Consider the following 19,426-nt stretch of genomic DNA (forward strand, 5'->3'; position numbering starts at 1 on the left):
GTTGCCTCTTGTATGCACCCCAACCGGACACCAAACCCGCAACCCAGGCACGTGTGCCTGAACTGGGAGCTGAACCAGTGACCTTGCACTTTGCCAGATGATGCCCAGTCAACGGAGCCAGGCCAGTCAGGACTCCAGTCTCCTTTTACCTGCTGCCTGATTCATACAGCTCACCTTGGTCCCCACCGGGCTCCTGCTCGTCGTGGTTAATTCCCTCAGACACCCTTGGGCCCTGGTCCCAACAGGACCACTGTGAACTCCCCGCAGAGCTCAGTGTTTCTGGAGGAGGGGGCAGGGGCTCAGGCCCAGACACCACCGTGGGACTGAACACGCAGGGCCCCTCTGGCCCACAGGTTCCCTTTCAAAGGCCATGTGAGGCAGAGCCCTCAGAGGCACCATGCTCCCAGTCGAGCAGAAAGGACCAGAAGACACCCCTCTCTTGGAAACAACTCTTTACTGAGTCAGTAACACTATGTTGCTGATATCATATGTACACAGGAGAATTAAATGACAGGGGGACGGGTGGGCATGCAAACCAGTTGCACATATCTTACGAGTGGGGAGGTGGCATCAAGGCAGTTGGAGTGGGGGAGGGGGGCTCATCTCTGAGTCGGGCTGGGGAGGGGACAGCTCCCGCTCCACACCCCAGGCCAGGGGAGGTCGGGCTCTGCTGGAACACAAAGGCAGGGCCGCTTCACAGCGAGTTGGGCCTGCCGGGGACTGCCCTGCGCTCCTTTCTGCCAGGGCGTACAGCGAGTCAGCGGTGAGCGAGGGGTGACGTCCAAATGAAGCCTCCTGTGGACGTTCAGGCCAGTCCCTCCTTGTTCAGTTGTGCTTCTCACAGAGAGGTCATGGGCCACTCTGGGTTATGGGGTGGGGGGGGCGGGCATGACAAAGTCCCTGGGCAGAAGGAGAGCTGGGGCAGAAGGAGAGCTGTTCCTGTTATCAGGGGTCGGTCCTCCCCCAGCCACCACCGAAGGGCCCACCTCAGGTGCAGACAGCAAAGGGGACAGTTTTCTAGGCAGCCCAGTGACCACAGCCTTCGCCACCCTCCCCCACCTCCCACGGGCTGGGCACCACTGACAGAATGCTTCCGTGCCTGGTGAGTGTCCCTGCACGGATGAAACTCCTGTTTAGATTTCTTCTGGAATTCCTTGCAAGGAGGAAGCAAGGGATTTTCTGGAGACGTGGAAGAAACTGCTGAACTCCTGGGGACACAGTGCACAGGGCCTGAGAGTGTCAGCCGAGGTGGACTCCTCTGTCCTCTGTGAGACAGGGTGGCTTCCAGGACTCAGCTCCCACAGTTAGGGGGAGGGTCTGTGGGCTGCCAAGGGTACCTTGGCCCTAGGGTGAGCACCATAATCCCCTGTAAAGGTTCCCCTGGGTCTCTTCAACCACGGGAGCCCCAGGAAACTACTGGCCAGGATGGGTGTGAAGATGCTGGAAGGGCTGACATTGGTCACCAACTCAGGGACAGATTCAAGACCCCTTCCGAGGTAGCCGCCTCCCTGGCTGGCTCAGTCACAGGAGGCCTTCCGCCCTCTCCTCCTGCCCAGCCAGGGACACCCAGCTGGCCCCCCTGGCCAGCAGGGAACTGCGTGTGTGTGTGCGTGCGGGGGGGGGGGGGGAGGGCGCTGTTTTCCATGGTGCAGTCACTATTAGGGAGCCCAAAGGTGCAGGGGCAGGCCTGGGGGCCACCCCTTTGGGATCAAAGGAGCACAGTTGCCTGTATATAAGGCTTTCTGGGGGCTCACTCTGCCCTGACCCCCTTCCTGGCATTCTGTGTGGCAGTGTCTGGGACTGGGGACCCTCCTCAGTAGCGGATCTGGCTTCCTGGTGGTCCTGGGGGCCCAGGAAGGCCAGGGGGACCCTGGATCCCTGGCTCACCCTTAGGTCCCATGGGCCCCCGCTGGCCTGGTGAACCTGTTTTCCCAGCAATCCCTGGTTTTCCCTGAGGCCCCTCTGGCCCCGGAGACCCTGGGGGCCCCTCTGGCCCTGGGAGTCCCACATCCCCTTTGGGGCCTGGCTGTCCTCTTGGGCCTCCAGTTCCAAAACTGCCCTTTGATCCTTTCAGGCCTGGGAAACCTCGAAGGCCAACAGGCCCCCTCTCCCCCACAGGTCCTATTTCCCCAGGCTGCCCCTGAGGGCCCTGGGGGCCCGGGGGGCCCAAGCTGCCAGGGTCTCCTTTTGGTCCTCGGCCACCAACAGGCCCTTTCACGCCCACATCTCCCTTGAGTCCTCTTGGTCCTGGAGGGCCAGGGGCACCTAGGGTTAGAGAGAAGAGGGGAGAGGTCAGTCCAGGAGGCGCAGGTCTCCGAGGTTTCTTCAGGAAGTGTGTACAGTGCACCAGTCTCCACGGCACCTGCGGGCTCGGCAGATGTGAGGCCCAGGTCTGCCAACCGCAGGCCTACCACTTGGCCTCTCTGAGTTGGCTCAACCGCCTGCGCAGAAGCGATGAGAATACTCACGGATTCTGCGACGACGCGTGCGAGTGCCCAGCATGAGGCCTGGAGCACAGCGGGCACCCACTGTCCTACTCCAGCGCTTGTCCATAGCTCTCCACATGCACTCAAGTTGGGGACTGACAGCTGTCCTGCTCCAGAGGCTGGCCTGGCCTTCTACACCTCCTCGTGGCCCTCACTTGCTGCACTCACCCCTGCCGCACCCTACACCCCAATCCCAATGCCAGGCTTTGAGTATGAGCTGTTAGGATCTGGCACCAGGAATGAAGTCAGGTGTTATGGAGGACAAGGCCAATAAGGGAAGCATGAGAAGCAGCTGCCTCCCAGTGTGAGTGGGCAGAATAACAGCCCAGAAAAAGGACAGCTCCTCCAGGAAGCACACTGACTACTCCAGCATCTTCTTGGAGCTTTTGGGGCTACTGCTTTCTGAATATTTTACTTGGCATGTAGAAAGAGAAATTGCAGGACAGAGAAAGCAAACCCTTGGGGCCTATCTGGTGGATCCTACTAGACAGTGGAGCCCCAGAAAGAGAGTGAGGGCCTTGGCTTACATCCTCCATCCTGGGCCGGGAGGCTGGCTCACAGCAGGGGAAGCTCAGTATATGCTTGAAGAGGATGATTCACCAAACAGCTGTGAACCCTTGCTCCCACCCAGCTCTGGCCTGGGGCCTGGGGGAGATGCCAAGATGAAGACATGGCCCTTCCTTAAAGAGCCCAGTCTAGCACCCAAGCCAGGGCTCAGAGAACCATAATATCCTTCTAGCTGCATAGGCCTGCAAGGTACCATCTCTCAGAGCTGTGCTGACCCCGAGGGCACAAAGCAGAGGCTAGCCATGCCTCTGCCCAAGGCATGTCAGCGTGCTCGCAGCAGAGGGAAGAGGGCTGCCGGGACTAGCGAGGATGGCAGCGTGGAGAACAGCTTTAGCCCTCGTGAGGCCAGGGCTCCACCTGGCTTTCTGCAGCAGCCTCGGCATAAAAATGGGGGGAGCTGTGGACCCCAGGGCTGGCCTGGAATAGAGAGTCCAGTGCCCTCAGTCAGCTCTCTTTAAGAACTCCGCTGTTACATCATCCCCTTGGCAAAGAGAGCGCTGGTGTTTTTGAGCTGGTTAGGAACCAGTCCAATTCCTTTATCTCACAGAGGAGGCAACCAAAGCCCAGAGAGGTGAAGTGATATCCCCAGAGGTCCCCGAGTGGAAGCCAGAACCCAGGTGGCCTCTTGGAGAGAAGGGATCCTGTATGCCAGGGGCTGGGAGCCCTCCCACTGGCTGCTGGGCCCAGCCCTGTGTCAGAGCTCCTGCCCTGGCTGCTGCTTCTGCCACCTACCCACCCTCCCCCGTGCTCCCCAAGCCAGCCGGCTCCCCTCCCGTCTCCTTCCCAGAGTGTGTCAGAGTGGGACAAAGTGTCTGTGAATACTGTCCTCTATTGCCATCTAAACTGGGAACCAGAACCTAAAGGGAGTCAGGCCCACCAGGGCCAACAAAAACCTTCTAGCCGTTCCCTGCACCGCCTGCAATGCCCGCCTTCCATGCACAGCAGGGATGTGGCCCTCCGTGGGCTCAGCTCATGTGGCTTACCAGCATCGGGCTGGCTGGAGGTAGGGGTGAGCATTGCCCTGGCCAGGGAGCAGCTCAAGGCAGGACCTGCCCTCTGGTCCAGAGCAAGCCCCACCCCCACCCCAACAAGGCAGCCAGAACAACACAGAACAGGGGCACAGGGAGATGCTTGAGCAGGGACTTCCCTCCCACCCCAGCCTGGCAGGATGGTCTGGGAACTGGCCAAGCCACCACCCTGTCTTCACCCCAACTCTGCTCTTCGCGCCTGGGCCAGCAGAGGCTGAGCAAGCAGAGCGTTCAGAGCGAATGCAGCCCTGGAGGCTGTGTGGGCTGATGAGAGTCAGGAGACCATGGAGGGACTTTCTGAGCTCACGCCTCACCTATAAAAGTGAGCGTCACACCAGGTCCCCAGGCCCTGTGGCTCCATGGCCATCCCCGCTCATCAGCCGCTCCTCTAGGCTCATGCTCGCTCTCGGAACTGGCTCCCAGGCCTCGCCCCCAGCTCCCTGGTTCTTCACTCTCTCTCCGTACAGCCACTTCTGTGGACTCTGCTCTTGTCCTCTGGATGAACGGTCCACAGCCCCCATCTCTAGCCTCGACTCAGGAAGAGCCTGAGGAGTTTCAGTCCCACGAGCACGCCCTGCCCGGTGCCAGGTCCACTGAGGAGCCCCTTCTCGCCCCTCACTCTCACCGGATCCTTTCCATGCCGTGTGTTCAGTCCACAGCCTCTCCTCCCTGGCCCCTGAAAGGCACAAAAGCCTGACACAGGACTTCTAAGGGTTTTATGTCCTCTCTCTCACTCCTCCCCACCAGGCCCCTTGGCTCCCCTTTCTAGAGAAGCTCTCGCATCTTCACTGGATGAGGAAGGCCAGGCGCCCACTTGCCCTGGGTAAAAGGTTTGTGCGGAAGCCTGGGTCACAACTCTACCTCGTTTTCCCGGGAGCCCCAGCCCCCCGTGTGAGTGGAAGGAGGATGATGAGGAAGGGATGACTTCCCTCTCCACACCCACACCACAGCTGCTACTGCCAACCCCATCTCTGAGAACCCAGACAGGGGTCCCAGGAAGCAGCCTGGAGCACATCAAATAGGGCAGCTTCATCTGGGGCTATTGACAGGTGCCTGGGTTGCAGAAGGGACCTCCCTTGCCACCTGTGTCATGGGCCAGTGGGTGGGGCTGCACCTGGCCGCCCTGCCCTATTCAGCCCCGGGTTCACTCTCCAACCTGTCTCTGACCTGCCTTCTCTCGGAGAGGGGCAGGGCCATGAGAGCAGTGAATGTCGTCCACTGGTCTCTCTGATGCCCCTGACACTCTATACAGAGATCATGGCCCCACTTTACAGATGAGAAACTGGAGAAAAGAGTGGCAACTTGCCCAAGATCACCAACAGTAAGGGGCAGAAGCAGGATTCAAGCCCAGGCCTGAGAAGCTAGGCCACCTGTTTCTTTCTCCTCACCCTGCTGCCTGTGCTCCTTGTCACACTGTGGCTGGGGCTCCTGGTCCTTCCCCTAACTGCCCACCCTCCTGCCCTGGTGCTGCCCAGAGCACTGGGAGGGTTCCCTCAGGGAGGGGAAGGGGTAGCCAGAAGGACTATGTTACTCAGGTGAGCCCTGCCTCCACCTGTCCCTCCTGGGCCAGCCATGAATCACGCGGCCAGAGAGAGGAGAGGGGGCAGGACCTGGGTCTGGCCAGGAGGAAGTCAACAACCATAGCTCAGTGGTTGGCACAGGCGGAAGGCATGTGGATGCAGGCTGACCAACACGCTCTCCAGGACACTGTGCCCCTGACATAGCCAGGAATAAGGTCTTGGTATCAGCAGAGCTGAAGGGCAAAGGCCGGGGGGGGGGGGGGGGCGCTGAGTGCTGCTCTGAGCGGCAGGGTGGCATTTCAGGCAAAGGAGGCGAGGGGGCAGCGGAGGCCGAGCGGGGGAGTTGGGGGCGGGAGCAGAGCACCCTGGCCTCCCCCAGGAGGCCATCATTACGCAGGAAGCCAGAGGCTGTAATTAGGCCACCCTGGCCCATTAGGGCATAGCCACCGCTGACTGCATGTCTGGGACAAATAGGTGGTCTGGCCCCGTCTGCACTGGGAGCAGAGAGGGGGTGGCAAGGTGCTCGGGCAGGAGGGGCCAAAGAAACAGCCAGCTTGCAAGGGCGAAAGGGCATGGAGGCAGAAGGGGAACCCCTTAGGGAACCGGCCTGGTGCCACGAAAGGCACACGGACCGGGAACTCGGGGACCTCGGGTTGCAGCCCCAGCTCTGATACTAACACACTGGGTGGCTGGGTAAGGCTCTGTCCCTCTGTTCACCGAGAATAGTGGCCTGGGTCTGGAACTCTCAATCCCGACTTTTGTCACCTGAGGAGCAACTGAAAAAACAAAACACCAGTCTACTTGCACCTCTACCTCTAACGGCCTGGTTTGTAACAGACTAAACCTCCACCAAGTGCCACCAGAATCGTTAGATAAAAATACCAGGACAGCTTTCTGAAGGCTTTGGAGAGAGTTCAAAGACCAAAAATCCCAGGGGAAGGGAGACTCCTGGAACTAAGCCTGAGGTTTGTTGATTAGTAACTAACAGGCTTGGGTGGAGGGGCTGGGAGGCTGCAGCTGTCAGGCTGGGAAGCTGAGTCGGGCTTTCAGCAGCTTCCGTGGGGCTGCAGCGCGGGGCTGCCCACGTTCCAGGTGGAGATTCAGGACCAAAGGAGAAAAGGAAACAGTGTGTGCCTTTGCTCAAAGAACCGCTGGGCAGAGAAGCTGATCAGAGCATTCAGCTTCATTTATTTAGTCCTGTGGGCCGGTGAGAGTTCAAGGCCAAGGACATGGTAGGGCCCTCAAGGACCATGCCCTAGAAGTAAGTCTGTATCAGAAATCGGCCACAGGTCAGGGTCAGGGCTTCCGCAGGCACCAACCGAAGCTTACACAGTCCTCCTTCCCATCTCACCTTTGCTGCTCAGCAACAAGCAAGCCTCCACTGCGGGCACTTCCCTCACCGCCACCTCCAGGGGCTCCTCTGCCCTAAGCAATAAAATTCTGCAATATGCTCCAGTTCCCCCCTTTTAACATGTGAACCCCTAAACCCTTCGGGTGCAGGAGAAGGGTGGAGGGCAGGCCTTATGGAACAAGACTGCAAATTTAACCCCTCTACACCTCGTCCCTCCTGCCCACCTCGGCCTCTGCCCTTTGTCCACGGCTGCCATTTGTGCGTTCACCAAGCAAACGTTTCCTGAGAACCCTCCGAGGGCCATGTACACCGCTGGGTGCCTGAGGAGGAAGACAAGGAGCCCACCATCCAGCAAATCACAGTTAGAGCCATCCCTTCCATTAGGACACTTCTTAGAATACTTTACAGAAACGTGTCCACATGGACACTCACAACTACCCTGCAGGATACAGGTAGGGCAGGTATTTAACTCTTGGATGAGGAAGCTGAGTTGAAAAGTAACCAAGAGCTTTGTCCAAGGTCATCTGCCTAATAAGCAGTGATACAGGTGTTTTCCTCTCTCCAACTCCAGATTCCCACAGGGCCTGTCTAGCACAGACACAGAAATCATTCTGCAGGGTAGGGAGAGAGAAATACTCGGAGAGGCACGAACACTGTGGAAATACCACAGGCTTTCTGTTGGGCAAACGGAGGTTCAGAATTCATCACAGAGCTGGACGAGGTCCGAGAACAGCTGGTCTTAGCCCTTCATTCATAGATGAAAACAAACAAACAGCAGAGGCTCAGAAAGATGAAGTGATTTTCCTAAAGACCCAGAGTGAGTTACAAGCCAGGCTCCTTTGCCACGCAGTTTGAGAGTCCCGGCCCTGCCATCGGCACCTGGCGCCTTCCACTCCGGCCGTGGCCATTGCTGCCCCCTCTCTTTATTCTGATCTAGAGAGCAACGCAGCTCCAGCCATGGGGAGACCCCATTGCCAGAGCCTGTCAGCACCTAGGTCTGCACTAATGCGTGAGTGACAAGTTCTGGGGGAAAGCAGGGACATTTTGTCCTTAAAATTTTCTTTCAGATATGAGTCATTCTACATGTGGTGATTTAACAACCAAGAGGAATGTTGACCAATAAAAACTATAAGCAAACGGGCAGAGGCTGAACTAAGAAGCAGAGGCAGCTCAAACAGATGTCCCCCCTCCCCCCTCACTCTCCAGGGAAGACAAGGCCCCTGGATGAGACCGCTGCTGTTACAGGGACCCCAGCAAACCTGACTTCCCACGACTAGGGTTAGGTTAAATTTAGCATGCCAGCTCTTCTGGTCTCCTGTCTCCCCCTTCTCCTCCACTCTCTGCCCCACGCCCTCTACTGCCCTAAACAGGACGGGGCAGAAACACCGTTTTGGTATCGGCAAGCTCCTGCTCTGAGGGTCTCCTCTTCTGCCTGAGCGCTAGACATGTGCCTCTCAGAGCCATGGCCAGGGGTCAGGATTTTAAATTACTGTGTGACCTTGGGCCCATTCCTTACCCTTTCCCAGTCTCAGGTCACCTCTCTGTAAAGACACCAACACGTCTTGTCCACGGTACAAAGCTGCCGTGAGGTCACAGTGAAACAAAGCATGTGAACACAGTGAAACAAAGTATGTGAAGGGGCTTTGTCCCCGGGAAAGCTTTTACTGCCTTTGTTCTTAGCTTGACTGCAACAAAGATGCAAATTACTAGAAGATGAACCAAAAGAGCTATCTACTAATGCCTGGATTGCAACACTGTTCTGGACCTCCCGTGGATCCACATTCTAGGGGAATTCTGTGGGAAGACTTCAGTTGCCAAGGAAATACTCAGTAACTGCTTTTGTTACAAAAATATGACAATAGGCAAACAAAATCGGCTCTCCCATGAGGCCCCCAAACCACCAATCTAGATCAAAGAAGAAACTATCCCTAGTGGTAGTAGAAACGCTCAATGATGCAAAAGCGACAGACGACCGACGGACAGCAGCACGGGTTGGATACTAAGTGCGTAGATCGAACCGGAGAACAAGAGAGGTCGGTGTAAGTCTGAGCTCTGCAGAGAGAACAGAGCTGCCTGGGAGAGTGGGGGCCTCCCTCATTCCTCCTGGAGCTCCCTGGATGACTGGGCCCAGATATACGCCCCCCCCCCAAATGTCAACTACACGCTCTGGAATGACCAGATCTGTGTGGCTACTTATCCTGTTCTCCGGAGCCAAGAGCTGCTGTGGTTTTAGGCTGAACATTCTTCCCACAGACACGCACTTCCTGGGGGAAGGGGCCAGGGGATCTGGTTACAGCCTTACCAACTCCTCGTGAGAGGGAGTTCTGATTAGGAGTCTTTGGGGCCATCTTCCAGGAGAAAAACTGTTGGCACTATTGCTGTGAAGGACTAGAATGAAAAGTAATGGTGTTTGTTCAGGGTTGGCCTGTGTCCCCTGAAAAATCATATGCCGAAGCACGAATCCCCAACACCTCTGAATACGACCTTTCTTGGAAATTTGGTCTTTGGAGGTAATTGTGTTTAAATGCAGTCGTTGGGGTGGCCCCTCCTCTGGTGTGGCTGGTGTCTTCATAAAAAGGGGGAATTTGGACCCAGAGACAGACGCACACAAAGGGGAGGTGCTATGTATCTGAAGGTGCCTCCTGGGGAGGCAGGAAGGCCTCTGGCGGGTTGGTGGTCGGTGGGCTGACACGTGGGCCTCAGGGAGACCCACAGAGAGGGAGTGAGAAATCTGCACCCCGTGGGGTTGGTGCAGGTAGAGGAAGGGATTCGAAGACTCAGGGGGGTTGGAATGTCAGAGGGGGTTTGTCGTTTGAGACCGAGGCACCCACCCTGGGACACACGGCTGTGAGGGAGTGAGTCTGCAAGGGGACCCAGTGTCCTGGGAGAGCCAGGATCGCCCTTCTCTGTGGGCCAGACCTCACACTGGGAACGGCAGGCACTGAATTCGGAAACCTGAGTGCAGTGGGGTAAATGGAGCCCCAAGGGGTTGGGGACAAGTGATGGCACTCAACCACCAGAGGCAAGGTGGGTGTGGTCACTGAATGACCAGAGTCAAAGCAGCACCCAGAACAGTGTGACGTGTGCGGAACGAGGGGTCAGCTCGCTGGTCGTGGTGTTCCCGGGGCTGAAATGGAAAGGCACCCGACTGAAGTCTCACCTGCTCTGTGTAAGCAGAACAGCTCTAGGTCACATGAATAACGTCCAGTCTGAATGGCAAACACGGAGTCATGGTCCTTGGTCCACTCTCCGACCTGAGCCACTTTGCAGACCCAGCGTGCCTTGAGCGAAAGGGAAGTGGGTCCCCTGACGAAGGAGCCCAGGACACCACCAGATATTTACACTGTGACTCTTCCTCCAGCCTTCCATGAAGGGGCCTATGAGCAGTCCCCGGGGTCATCACACTGGGGAAAAGGAAATAATCAGGCCTTCAGGGGCTGCTGGACCCTGGCTCGGAGCTGACACTGACCCGGGGACACCCAATGTCACTGTGCCCCAGGCAGGGCAGGGGTCATGGAGATCAGGTGACTGATGGAGCATTGGCTCAAGTCCATCTCACAGTGGGCCCCGTGAGTCCCCAGCACCACCCTGGGTGATTCCCCCAGTGCTGGACCTTGTGTAACTGGAACAGACGTGCTGAGCAGCCGGCAGAATCCCCACACTGGTCCCCTGGCCGATGGCAGGAGGGATAGTGTGTGGGAAAGACCTTGTGGGAGGCAGAACTGTCCTTACCCAGGAGACTAATGAACGCAAGTGACAGCATGTTCCTGGAAGGGCCACAGGGATCAGAGCCACCATCAGGACCTCACAGACGCAGGCACAGTGACCCTGCCCACCTCTCCTCTCTGGCCTGGGCAGGAGAGTGACAGGGATTTGAGAAAGACAGAAGGTTTCTGTGAGCTTCACTGGGCAGTGAGACCCACTGCGGCTGCTGTGCCAGGTGTGGTTTCACGGCCTGAGCAAAGTAACACATCCCCTGGCACTCAGTCACTTTTAACAAATGCCCTTTTGCTCTGTTCACCCCTGTCCCCAAGGCCCACCAGGAGCAGTGTGCTCTCTCCCTCGCTGTCCGACCTCGCAGGGCTACCATCGCTGCAGGCCTCTGTCACGATGAGGTCACAGGGGCCTTGTTCTCCTTTCTCTTCCTCGAGACACCGCACCAGTCCCCGACACTGATGGCATCATGCTGAATGTGCCGAGTGGGCCAGCAAATAGCAGCTCACTCTGGTGCAGCTCTGTCTGTAAGACACTTACTTATATGTCAGAGGGGGGAAACAAACCTGAGAGATTTCAGGTCCTGCCGCATTAGTGAAATCTCCAGGGGCCCCATGGACGGGACGTATCCAGATACCCCTCCAAAGGCGAGGAATAGAGGTTGCATTAGGCCTCTCCCACAATCACAAAGCAGGCACCACACCCAGTGGGCCTCTTCGGGTTTGGGAGGCAACGTTCTCCTCAAGCGGGTGTGAAACTCCAGCCCATTTACTGAGTGACCCAGGACGCTGCGGGCGTTGGGTGGGGCCCAGAACACAAGCAGGCTCGGCAGCAGGTCCCGCTGCCACACAAGCGGCCCTGCCACTTGGGTCATCCGACCCAGCATGTGCATCTGTGCTGAAGTGGCCGTGGCAGACAGGGTGCTGTTCACAGCCTTCGGTGGGTCCCTACGAGTAAATCGCAGTGCAGGCCCTTAAGATCCGGGGCAAAGCACTGTTGCCCTCTGCAGATAACTGCTCTCCTTTTGAGAAATAGTTCTTGGCCTACTACTAGGCCTGGGTAGGGACTGAGTGCTCAGCCGTGGGCCACGTCACCGTGCAACCTGAGCTGCCCACTGTGACCTGGGTATTACCTGACCCTAAAGCTGGGCGTGCAGAACCGCACTCCATCCAGATGGACAATGTATGTAGGCAACTGGGGCTGAGCAGGCCCCAAAGGCAAATAAGTAAGTCATATGAAGAAGTGGCCCACTGTCCATGGTCCCCAATGCCTTCTCTCTGTGGTGTCATGGGGAGTGCCCTGGGGTCAGTAGACAGGGGAGGAGAAGACTCAGTCCAGGTTCTGCACAACAGGCAGGTGTCACCTCAAAGTGGACCACTGCAGCCTCTCAGCCCCTCTCTGGGTCACCCCTGGAGGATCGTGGGGAAGGGACATCCTCCCAGGGGGCAGGACTTTTGGTCATGAACCTGACTGTTCTGTCTGCTTGGAAGGAAAAATGGTCAGACAGGCCCTTGGTTCAAGTCGCTTTGTTATAAGGTTGATGAAAGAGAAAAAGTCAGTTCCCAGCCAGGGCCGCCATCGGTGTGGGGTCAGCACGTTCTGCCCGTGTCCGCGTGGACTTTCTCCGGGGACTCCAGTTGCCTCCCACACCCCAAAGATGTGCACATCAGGTGACTGGTGTCTCTGTGTGGTCCCAGTCTGCGTGGCTGTGGACGTGCGAGTGGCCCTGCTGTGGAAGCAGGGCCTGTGCAGGGTGGGGTCCCACTTTGCTCCCAGAGCTTCAGGGAGAGGCCCCGGCCGCCTGCGGGCCTGGACTGGGCTGAGCAGATCGCATATCATCTCCTTACTTGATTCTATTCATGTTTCTCAAATGTATGCAGAGCTCACATGTATTTCAGTGTTTAATATTAGAAATGTTTTGGGTCTTCATTTAGAAGTTTGGCAATGGGAATATGTTGTGGGAACTTAACTCTTACTTGTATCCATTAACTTACTGGAAAAATGTTTTGTGCTTCATCATTTTGTTTAAAGTTGCAGTTTCCTGGAACCCATCGACAGCATTAAGTGAGCACCTACTGTGTATCAGTTTCTAGTCTGTGGCCAATGATTTGGCTGGATGGTTAGGGACTTGGCAGGAACACAATTGGAAAACTGGTTGAAACAACATTTGGGAAAGGTGTGAATAGTTCTCTTTGAATGGGCAGAACATGCGAAGATTTGTGTTCCATGTGAATGCTCACCAAAGGGTGACCTCAGCAGAGGAGGATTTTAACAATCGGGAGGGCCGGGCAGCCTGAGCTGGGGATTCCAGACCGCCGCTTTCCCCAGCCCCCCTGCCAACACCCAGTGGGCTCAGGAACAAAGTGGCCATGGTGACAGGGCTGGAGGTCATTCACGGCTTTAGCAACATGGACATCCAGTCACCAAGGCTGACGTGCTGAGAGCCCAACCTGTCAGCAGATGGGACCAGCACGAATCCCCGACATGGCACCATTCCCCAGGGGGACCCGCCAGCTGTCTGGTGGCAGGTTTATTGCATTGGATGACTTACATCCTGGGAGGGGGTGTGTTTTATTCTTAACGGAAGAGACGCTAACTCTGCATGTGGATATGCCTTCCCTGCATGCAATGCGCCTGCCGAATCCAGCATCCTTGTGCTCACAGAATGCATTACCCACCATCCTGGCACTGCACGCAGCACGTCTTCTGATCAAGAAACTTCACAGCAACTGTCGTGTGACAACGGGCCCCTGATTGTGGCATTCTCTGGTGTTTCCACGTTTCCTATCATCTCCAGGCAGCTGGCCTGGTGGGCGGTGGAACGGCCTTTTGAAGACTCAGGTACAGTGCTGGTTAGGGGGCAGGCACTTTCAGGGCTGTGTATGCTGAGTCGGTGTCCAACCCGTGTTGCTGTTTCTCTTATAGCCAGACTCACAGGCCCAGGGGCCAGGGTAGAAATGGGAGGGGTACCGTGCACCACTTTCCCGAGTGACCCACTGGCAACATTCTCACTTCTTGTCCCTACAACCTTATGCTCTGCTGGCTTAGAGACCTTGGTTCCAAAGGGAGGGATGTTTCTGCCAGGAGACACAACAATGATTCCATTAAATGGGAAGCTGAGACGGCCACCCAGGCACGCTGGGCTCCTCAAGCCTCAGAACTAACAGGTAAAGAAGTTGCTGGGTTGACTGGGGTGACTGGGCCTGACCACCCAGGGGAGGTTGGACTGCTACCCTACAGGAGGTGTGTGTCTAGGGTACAGATCACTTAGGATGTCTCTTAGCAGCACCACGCCCTGCAATTAAGGTGAATGGAAACCTACGACCACCCAATCCAGGCGGGACTACTAATGGGCCTTCAAGAACGAAGGTTTGGGTCACCCTAGAATCGCAAGCGGCCGAGGTGCTTGCTGAGAGCAAAGGGAACATGGAGTGGGTGGTGGAAGAAGGGCATTAGTTATAAACGTCAGCTGCAAACACTCGACCAGTTACAGAAACGAGGGCTGTAATCGTCAAGAGCATCTCTTCCTTATTGCATCATTAATATAGGAATATATGTAATACACATAATATCTTTGTTTCTTCCCTCTCTTATTCCCTTATCATGTAACATAAATTATAAGGTGTGTTGACTTTATATCACAGTATTTAAATATGATTAACTTTCTATCATAGTATTTAAGTTATGAGATATTAAGGCAAAGAGTTGGGCGAGAGGGGTGGGCTGGGTGGAAGGGGACAGAGGAAAAAAGAAACTGGGACAATTGTAATAGAACAAGCGATTTAAAAAAGGAGAAGCGTGAGCATGACTGAATTACTCCACCTCCTCTCCCGAGGAGGGGTTAGTGTGTTTCTGGCTGTACACAAGAGAGCGGCGTCATGTGCACCAGGTGAAATGATGACCTTGTCACTGTCTTCATTTGGGGACCAAGTATGATTTAAGGACATGTGTAGGAGTGCCGAGTTGAGAAGGGGTGGACCTGTGATGGTTAATTTTAGGTATGAACTTGACTGGGCCACAGGGCGGCCAGATAGCTTGGTCAAACATTATTCTGGGTGTGTCTGTAGGGGTGTTTATGGACGAGTTTAACACTTAAATCAATACTGAGTAAAGCAGATCGCTCTTCCCAGTGTGGGTGGGCCTCGTGTAATCAGCTGAAGGTCTGAATAGAGCAAAAGGCTGATGCTCCCCCAACAAAGAGGACTCTCCTGCCTGACCTGGCAGTCTTCACACTCACACATCATCCCTCCCTGGTTCCACAGCAGCTTCCTGTCTTTGGAGATGGACTGGGACATCAGCCGGGCAGATTTGGGACTTGCCAGTCTCCATGATCCTACGAGCCAATTCCTTATGCTCTGTCCTATTGGCTATGTTTCTCTGGAGAACGCTGACTAACGCAGGGGTGAGATAGGAGAAGGCAGCATCAGAACGATGGGCATCTGCAGGGCAGATGGATGACAGCGCCGGCGAGAGGGTGGGAAGGGAGAAAACAAGAGGAGACAGAGTTTCCAAAAGACAAGGCCTGCCTACTTCTCTCTGTGGACCAGTTAAACAAATCTATATGTGAAAATCTGGATATGTATGACAGGCCAAGTTAGGAATCACAACACCTTTACCAAAGAGGTTTGCAAGTGCGTTAAAACTGCCAGTTACCTAGGCATTTGCTACAGGATGGGATTAACCCACTAGGATTTCTGCCTGGAATCAGGTACTTCTGGGTCTGGCAAGATGACCCAGGCTGTCTGGGAGCTCTGCAGTGGCCCAGCCCGCATCTCGCTCTCACCTCGTACAATGGTGACGTTGCGAAGGATTTCTCCATGGTGTGTGTCCACGGCCTTCATCTCCTCCACGATCATGGACAGGTTGCGGACGTTGAAGTCCAGGCGGGCGCTGAGCAGGCTGAAGCGCTCCCGGAGCAGGTCCGTGGTGCCCAGCATGAGGGAGACGGACTTGTTCAGGTAGTAGAGCTCCTCAGCGTGGGTGTGGAAGCCGAGCGTGCAGGACAGCCGCACGTCGTCCAGGTACTTTAGCATGCTGTGCACGTGGCTGTCGGTGGCATTGATGTTGGTGAAGATGGTGCCGATCTCGATCTCGTGAGAGGCCATGCGTCCCTCCAGCGTCTCGAACCTCTCCACCGTGCGGTTCTGGGCGTAGCGAGTGTGGTACTGCAGGTCGTGCATGTTCTCCTCGTGGTCGTCCAGGAAAGTCGAGATGTTATCCAGCTGCAGCTGCAGGCCCATGACCTGCATCATCAGGTCATGCATGCTCTCCGAATTCTGGCTGATGCGCTGGGACGAGGTCCCCAGGGTGGCCTGGATGTTCTTGACTGCCTCTCCGGTCTTGGCTGAGGTGGTGCGCAGGCTGCCAAAGAGCCGGGTATAGTTCTGCCAGTCGGTGACAATCTTCTGGAGGGTCAGGGTTTCCTCGTCCGTCTTCCGGCGAATCCCATGGATCCATTCTGAAGTCTGCCCCACAGTGAAGTTCATCTGGTGCACTGCAGCCTTGACGTCGTAGCACTCCTGGGTGAGGTCCTTCAGAGAGAGGTCCAGGCCGGCTGTGGTGGCCTGCCAGCCTCTCACCTGGGTCAGGAAGAGCCCCAGAGTCTGATTGACCTGGTGGATGGAGAAGGAACAAGTGCCCATCTCCTGGGTGATTTGACTGCTGGTGGTGGAGAGCAGTTCGTGGGTCTGAGAGGTCTGGTCCAGCTGGACCTCCTGAGCCAGAAGCATCTTTTGAATTCCCTCCAGCTCCTCCTGCAGTTTTCTGATCTCTTGCCCCAGGTGCCCAACGTCATGGCAGGAGGAGCAGTTGTTTGGGGCTTTCAGATCTTCAGGAGAAAGAAATACCATTTTAGTTGTTGAGGGATCGTGGGGCCATGGTGGCTTCTTTCAATGTAATGTCTCAGAGCAGAATGAATTGGCAAGTGGCCTTCTGATTTTTCTTCCTTTCCTAAGTTCTTCTATGAAATTGTTTTTGGAAGAGCCTTGCCATGTCTATAAAATAATTTTTTATCAAACGACCTGCAACGTAGGACCTAGGATATTTTCTCCATCTCACCACCAAATTCTTGGAAATGCATCTTCCTAACTTTTCTGAGGTTGCCAAGAACCTCCCATGTACATTTTATTTTAAAATTTCTCCAAATATTTTTACAACTGTTATCTGATTCTATTGTCTCACAATAATCTTGTGGAGAAAATGGTGCAGGAATTTTTCTGCTGTGACCGATAAGAAATGAGGCACAGAGAACCGGCTTGGCCAGTGTCACTGTGGGTCTCGAGACAGTGGTAGAACAGGGCTTCCTCTTTCCATGACCACAGACCACCTCTGACCCCTTCTATTATGGCTCCTCCCTGCTCACTGTCAGCATGAGAACGTGCCTCATTAGGGCAGGAGATAAAGAGCAACACAAATCGTGGACACTTTAAGTAGTGACGAGAAAAGAGCTGGCTTACCAAGAAGCTTTGGAAGGCCTTAAAAACCATTGCAGGTACCTGGGGATATTGGGGGACTGAACTGTCGTGGACTTCGTCCCTTCCCCAAAGGCTCTAGGATCTGTACCGCACACAGAACTCCAGCCCCAGGGTAGCCGACCTCCTCCAGCGGGTGGTTCTCCAGCAGGACAAAGAGCAGGGAGCCATGGCTGTCCCTCCTCACGCCTAGGTTGAGGAAAGCTGCCCTGCTCCAGGTCCTATGCCATGGAGGTCACACAGCACAGGGGGGACCCTCGCCCTGCCTCAGTAACGTTACTCCCCCAGCACATCTGGACACTGGACACTTACCAAGTCCCTGGAGATTTTCCTGCACAGACACAAGCTTCTTGTCATAAATGGCCTGGGCCAGGGAGATGTCTTCGGAGAGAGAGTCTACTTTCCTGAAAACTGTAGAGCAAACACAGATGAGAAACTGGGCAGGGCGCTGGCTCAGAGAGGCATTTTTATAAGCCCTTCTGCAACCAAAACCATTCTTCCTGCTCCCAGGGGGCTCCCCAATGGTGGCAAGGGAAAATTCTTCTTATGACCAGTTGGTCACAAGCCCCTTAAAATATGTATCTAGCCCTGGCTGCTGTAGCTCAATGGATTGAGTGCGGGCCTGCGAACCAAACAACCATGGTTGAATTCCCAGTCGGGGCACATGCCTGGGTTGCAGGCCAGTTCCCAGTGGGGGACGCACGAGAGGCAACCACACATTGATGTTTCTCTCCCTCTCTCCTTCCCTTCCCCTCTAAGGATAAATAAATACAATCTTTAAAAAAAAAAAACGTATCTAGGTAACTGCATCTGTCTATGGACATAGAATGACGTGTATATATATATATATATATATATCTGTTTACATATCCTCCATAAGTATATATATCTGTCAGATATATGTATTGTGTTGTATGTATTGATATATTATAATGCATAACCTATAATTATACATATAGATTCTCTCCTGCCCAGATTTCAGAGCTAGAACCTGACCACAAGATAGAATAGGGGAAATTAGGAAAAAAATATTAAAAAGATATTCCTAATCCTACCACTGATAAATGCCATCAACATCTCTGTGCAGCTCATATAATCTTATTTATCTCCACAACCATTCTATATCTACATAAACATACACACTTTTAGAAAACCATAACACAGGAAATTGGGATGTTCTGAAGATCTCATTTCTTTCATTTTGCATTCTTGGTATCATGTCATGGACATTTCCTCACTAAGATTTAAATTGTTTTAAAATCATTACTTTTTAAAAATAAGATTTTATTTGTTTATTTTCAGAAAGAGGGAAAGGGAGGGAGAGAGAGAAACATCGACATGTGAGAGAAACAATCGGTTGCCTCTTGCACGCCCCCTACTGGGGACCTGGCCTGCAACCCAGACACATGCCCTGACCTGGAATCTAACCAAGGACCTTCAGTTCACAGGCCAGCACTCAATCCCTGAGCCACACCAGCCAGGGCTATAGTCGTTACTTTTATCATCTGTTAACACACTCTATATAATTGATTCAACACTTTAAAAAGCCCCTTAATGTTGGGGACATTTAAGGTATCTCCCTCTCTGAGCCTACAAATGAAATCTGAGTAATTCTAGATCCTAGAAGTAATCCCTGGATAAGATGGTGGTGTGCCTATGGTTTATCCCTTAGGATAAATTGCTACAGTTAGAATGAATATGCCAAAGGGTGTTAACATTTTTGAAGTCGTCAATACATGTTGCCTAATCACTCCTGGAAAGGTTATGCCAGTTCCCACTTCACGGACAGGCTGGCACCCTGCTGCGGGTTCAGCACTGGCCAGGGGGCAGAGCGCATCTGGGCAGCACCAGGGTCCCTGGCTTTCTTCATCTGGTGCCTGGCTGGGCCTCGTAGTGAGAGATGGGGACAGATCGGACAGAGAGTGGACAAGGTATTTCCCACAGATCCTATGAAGGTCAAGGGTTAGGGGATGGAATCAGCTCCACTAAGAGATTTGGGTGATTCAACTTCTAGTCTGGATTCGCCTCAATGTGTTGGGTGACTTCAGGCAAGTCATTGATTTTTCTGGAGAGCAATTGGATTATCTATAAAAAGAAAATCTGAAGCTACTCATAAATGATTTCTGAGATTCTTACCAGCTCCAAAATCCTATTATTCTAATTTTTTAAAATCTCTGGGCTTTAATTACCTTTGTATAGGTCAGAGCTGTCAAGGTTTAATTAGTAATAGTAACCCATTGAGCAAGCCTGGGATTTCTGAGCGTGAGTGTGTGTAAAGCACCCTGGGATG

General features: G+C 54.3%; 1 protein-coding gene across 3 annotated transcripts in view; it reads right to left on the reverse strand.

Moving 5' to 3' along the window:
- Positions 1-435: 435 nt before the first annotated feature.
- SCARA3 (scavenger receptor class A member 3) overlaps positions 436-19,426 on the reverse strand; it is a 35,677-nt gene continuing 16,686 nt past the window's right edge. For all 3 annotated transcript variants that reach the window (XM_037042234.1, XM_037042233.1, XM_037042235.1), the window contains 3 exons: positions 17,449-17,547; positions 15,450-16,493; positions 436-2,265 (listed from right to left, as the gene is read on the reverse strand). In XM_037042234.1, coding sequence (XP_036898129.1) covers positions 1,814-2,265; positions 15,450-16,493; positions 17,449-17,547 — 1,595 coding nt within the window. In that variant the 3' untranslated portion in view covers positions 436-1,813. The remainder of the gene's footprint in view (positions 2,266-15,449; positions 16,494-17,448; positions 17,548-19,426) is intronic.

Source organism: Sturnira hondurensis, unplaced genomic scaffold (genome assembly GCF_014824575.4).
Source record: "Sturnira hondurensis isolate 20B ecotype Veracruz unplaced genomic scaffold, ASM1482457v3 Scaffold0003693, whole genome shotgun sequence".
NCBI lineage: Eukaryota > Metazoa > Chordata > Mammalia > Chiroptera > Phyllostomidae > Sturnira > Sturnira hondurensis.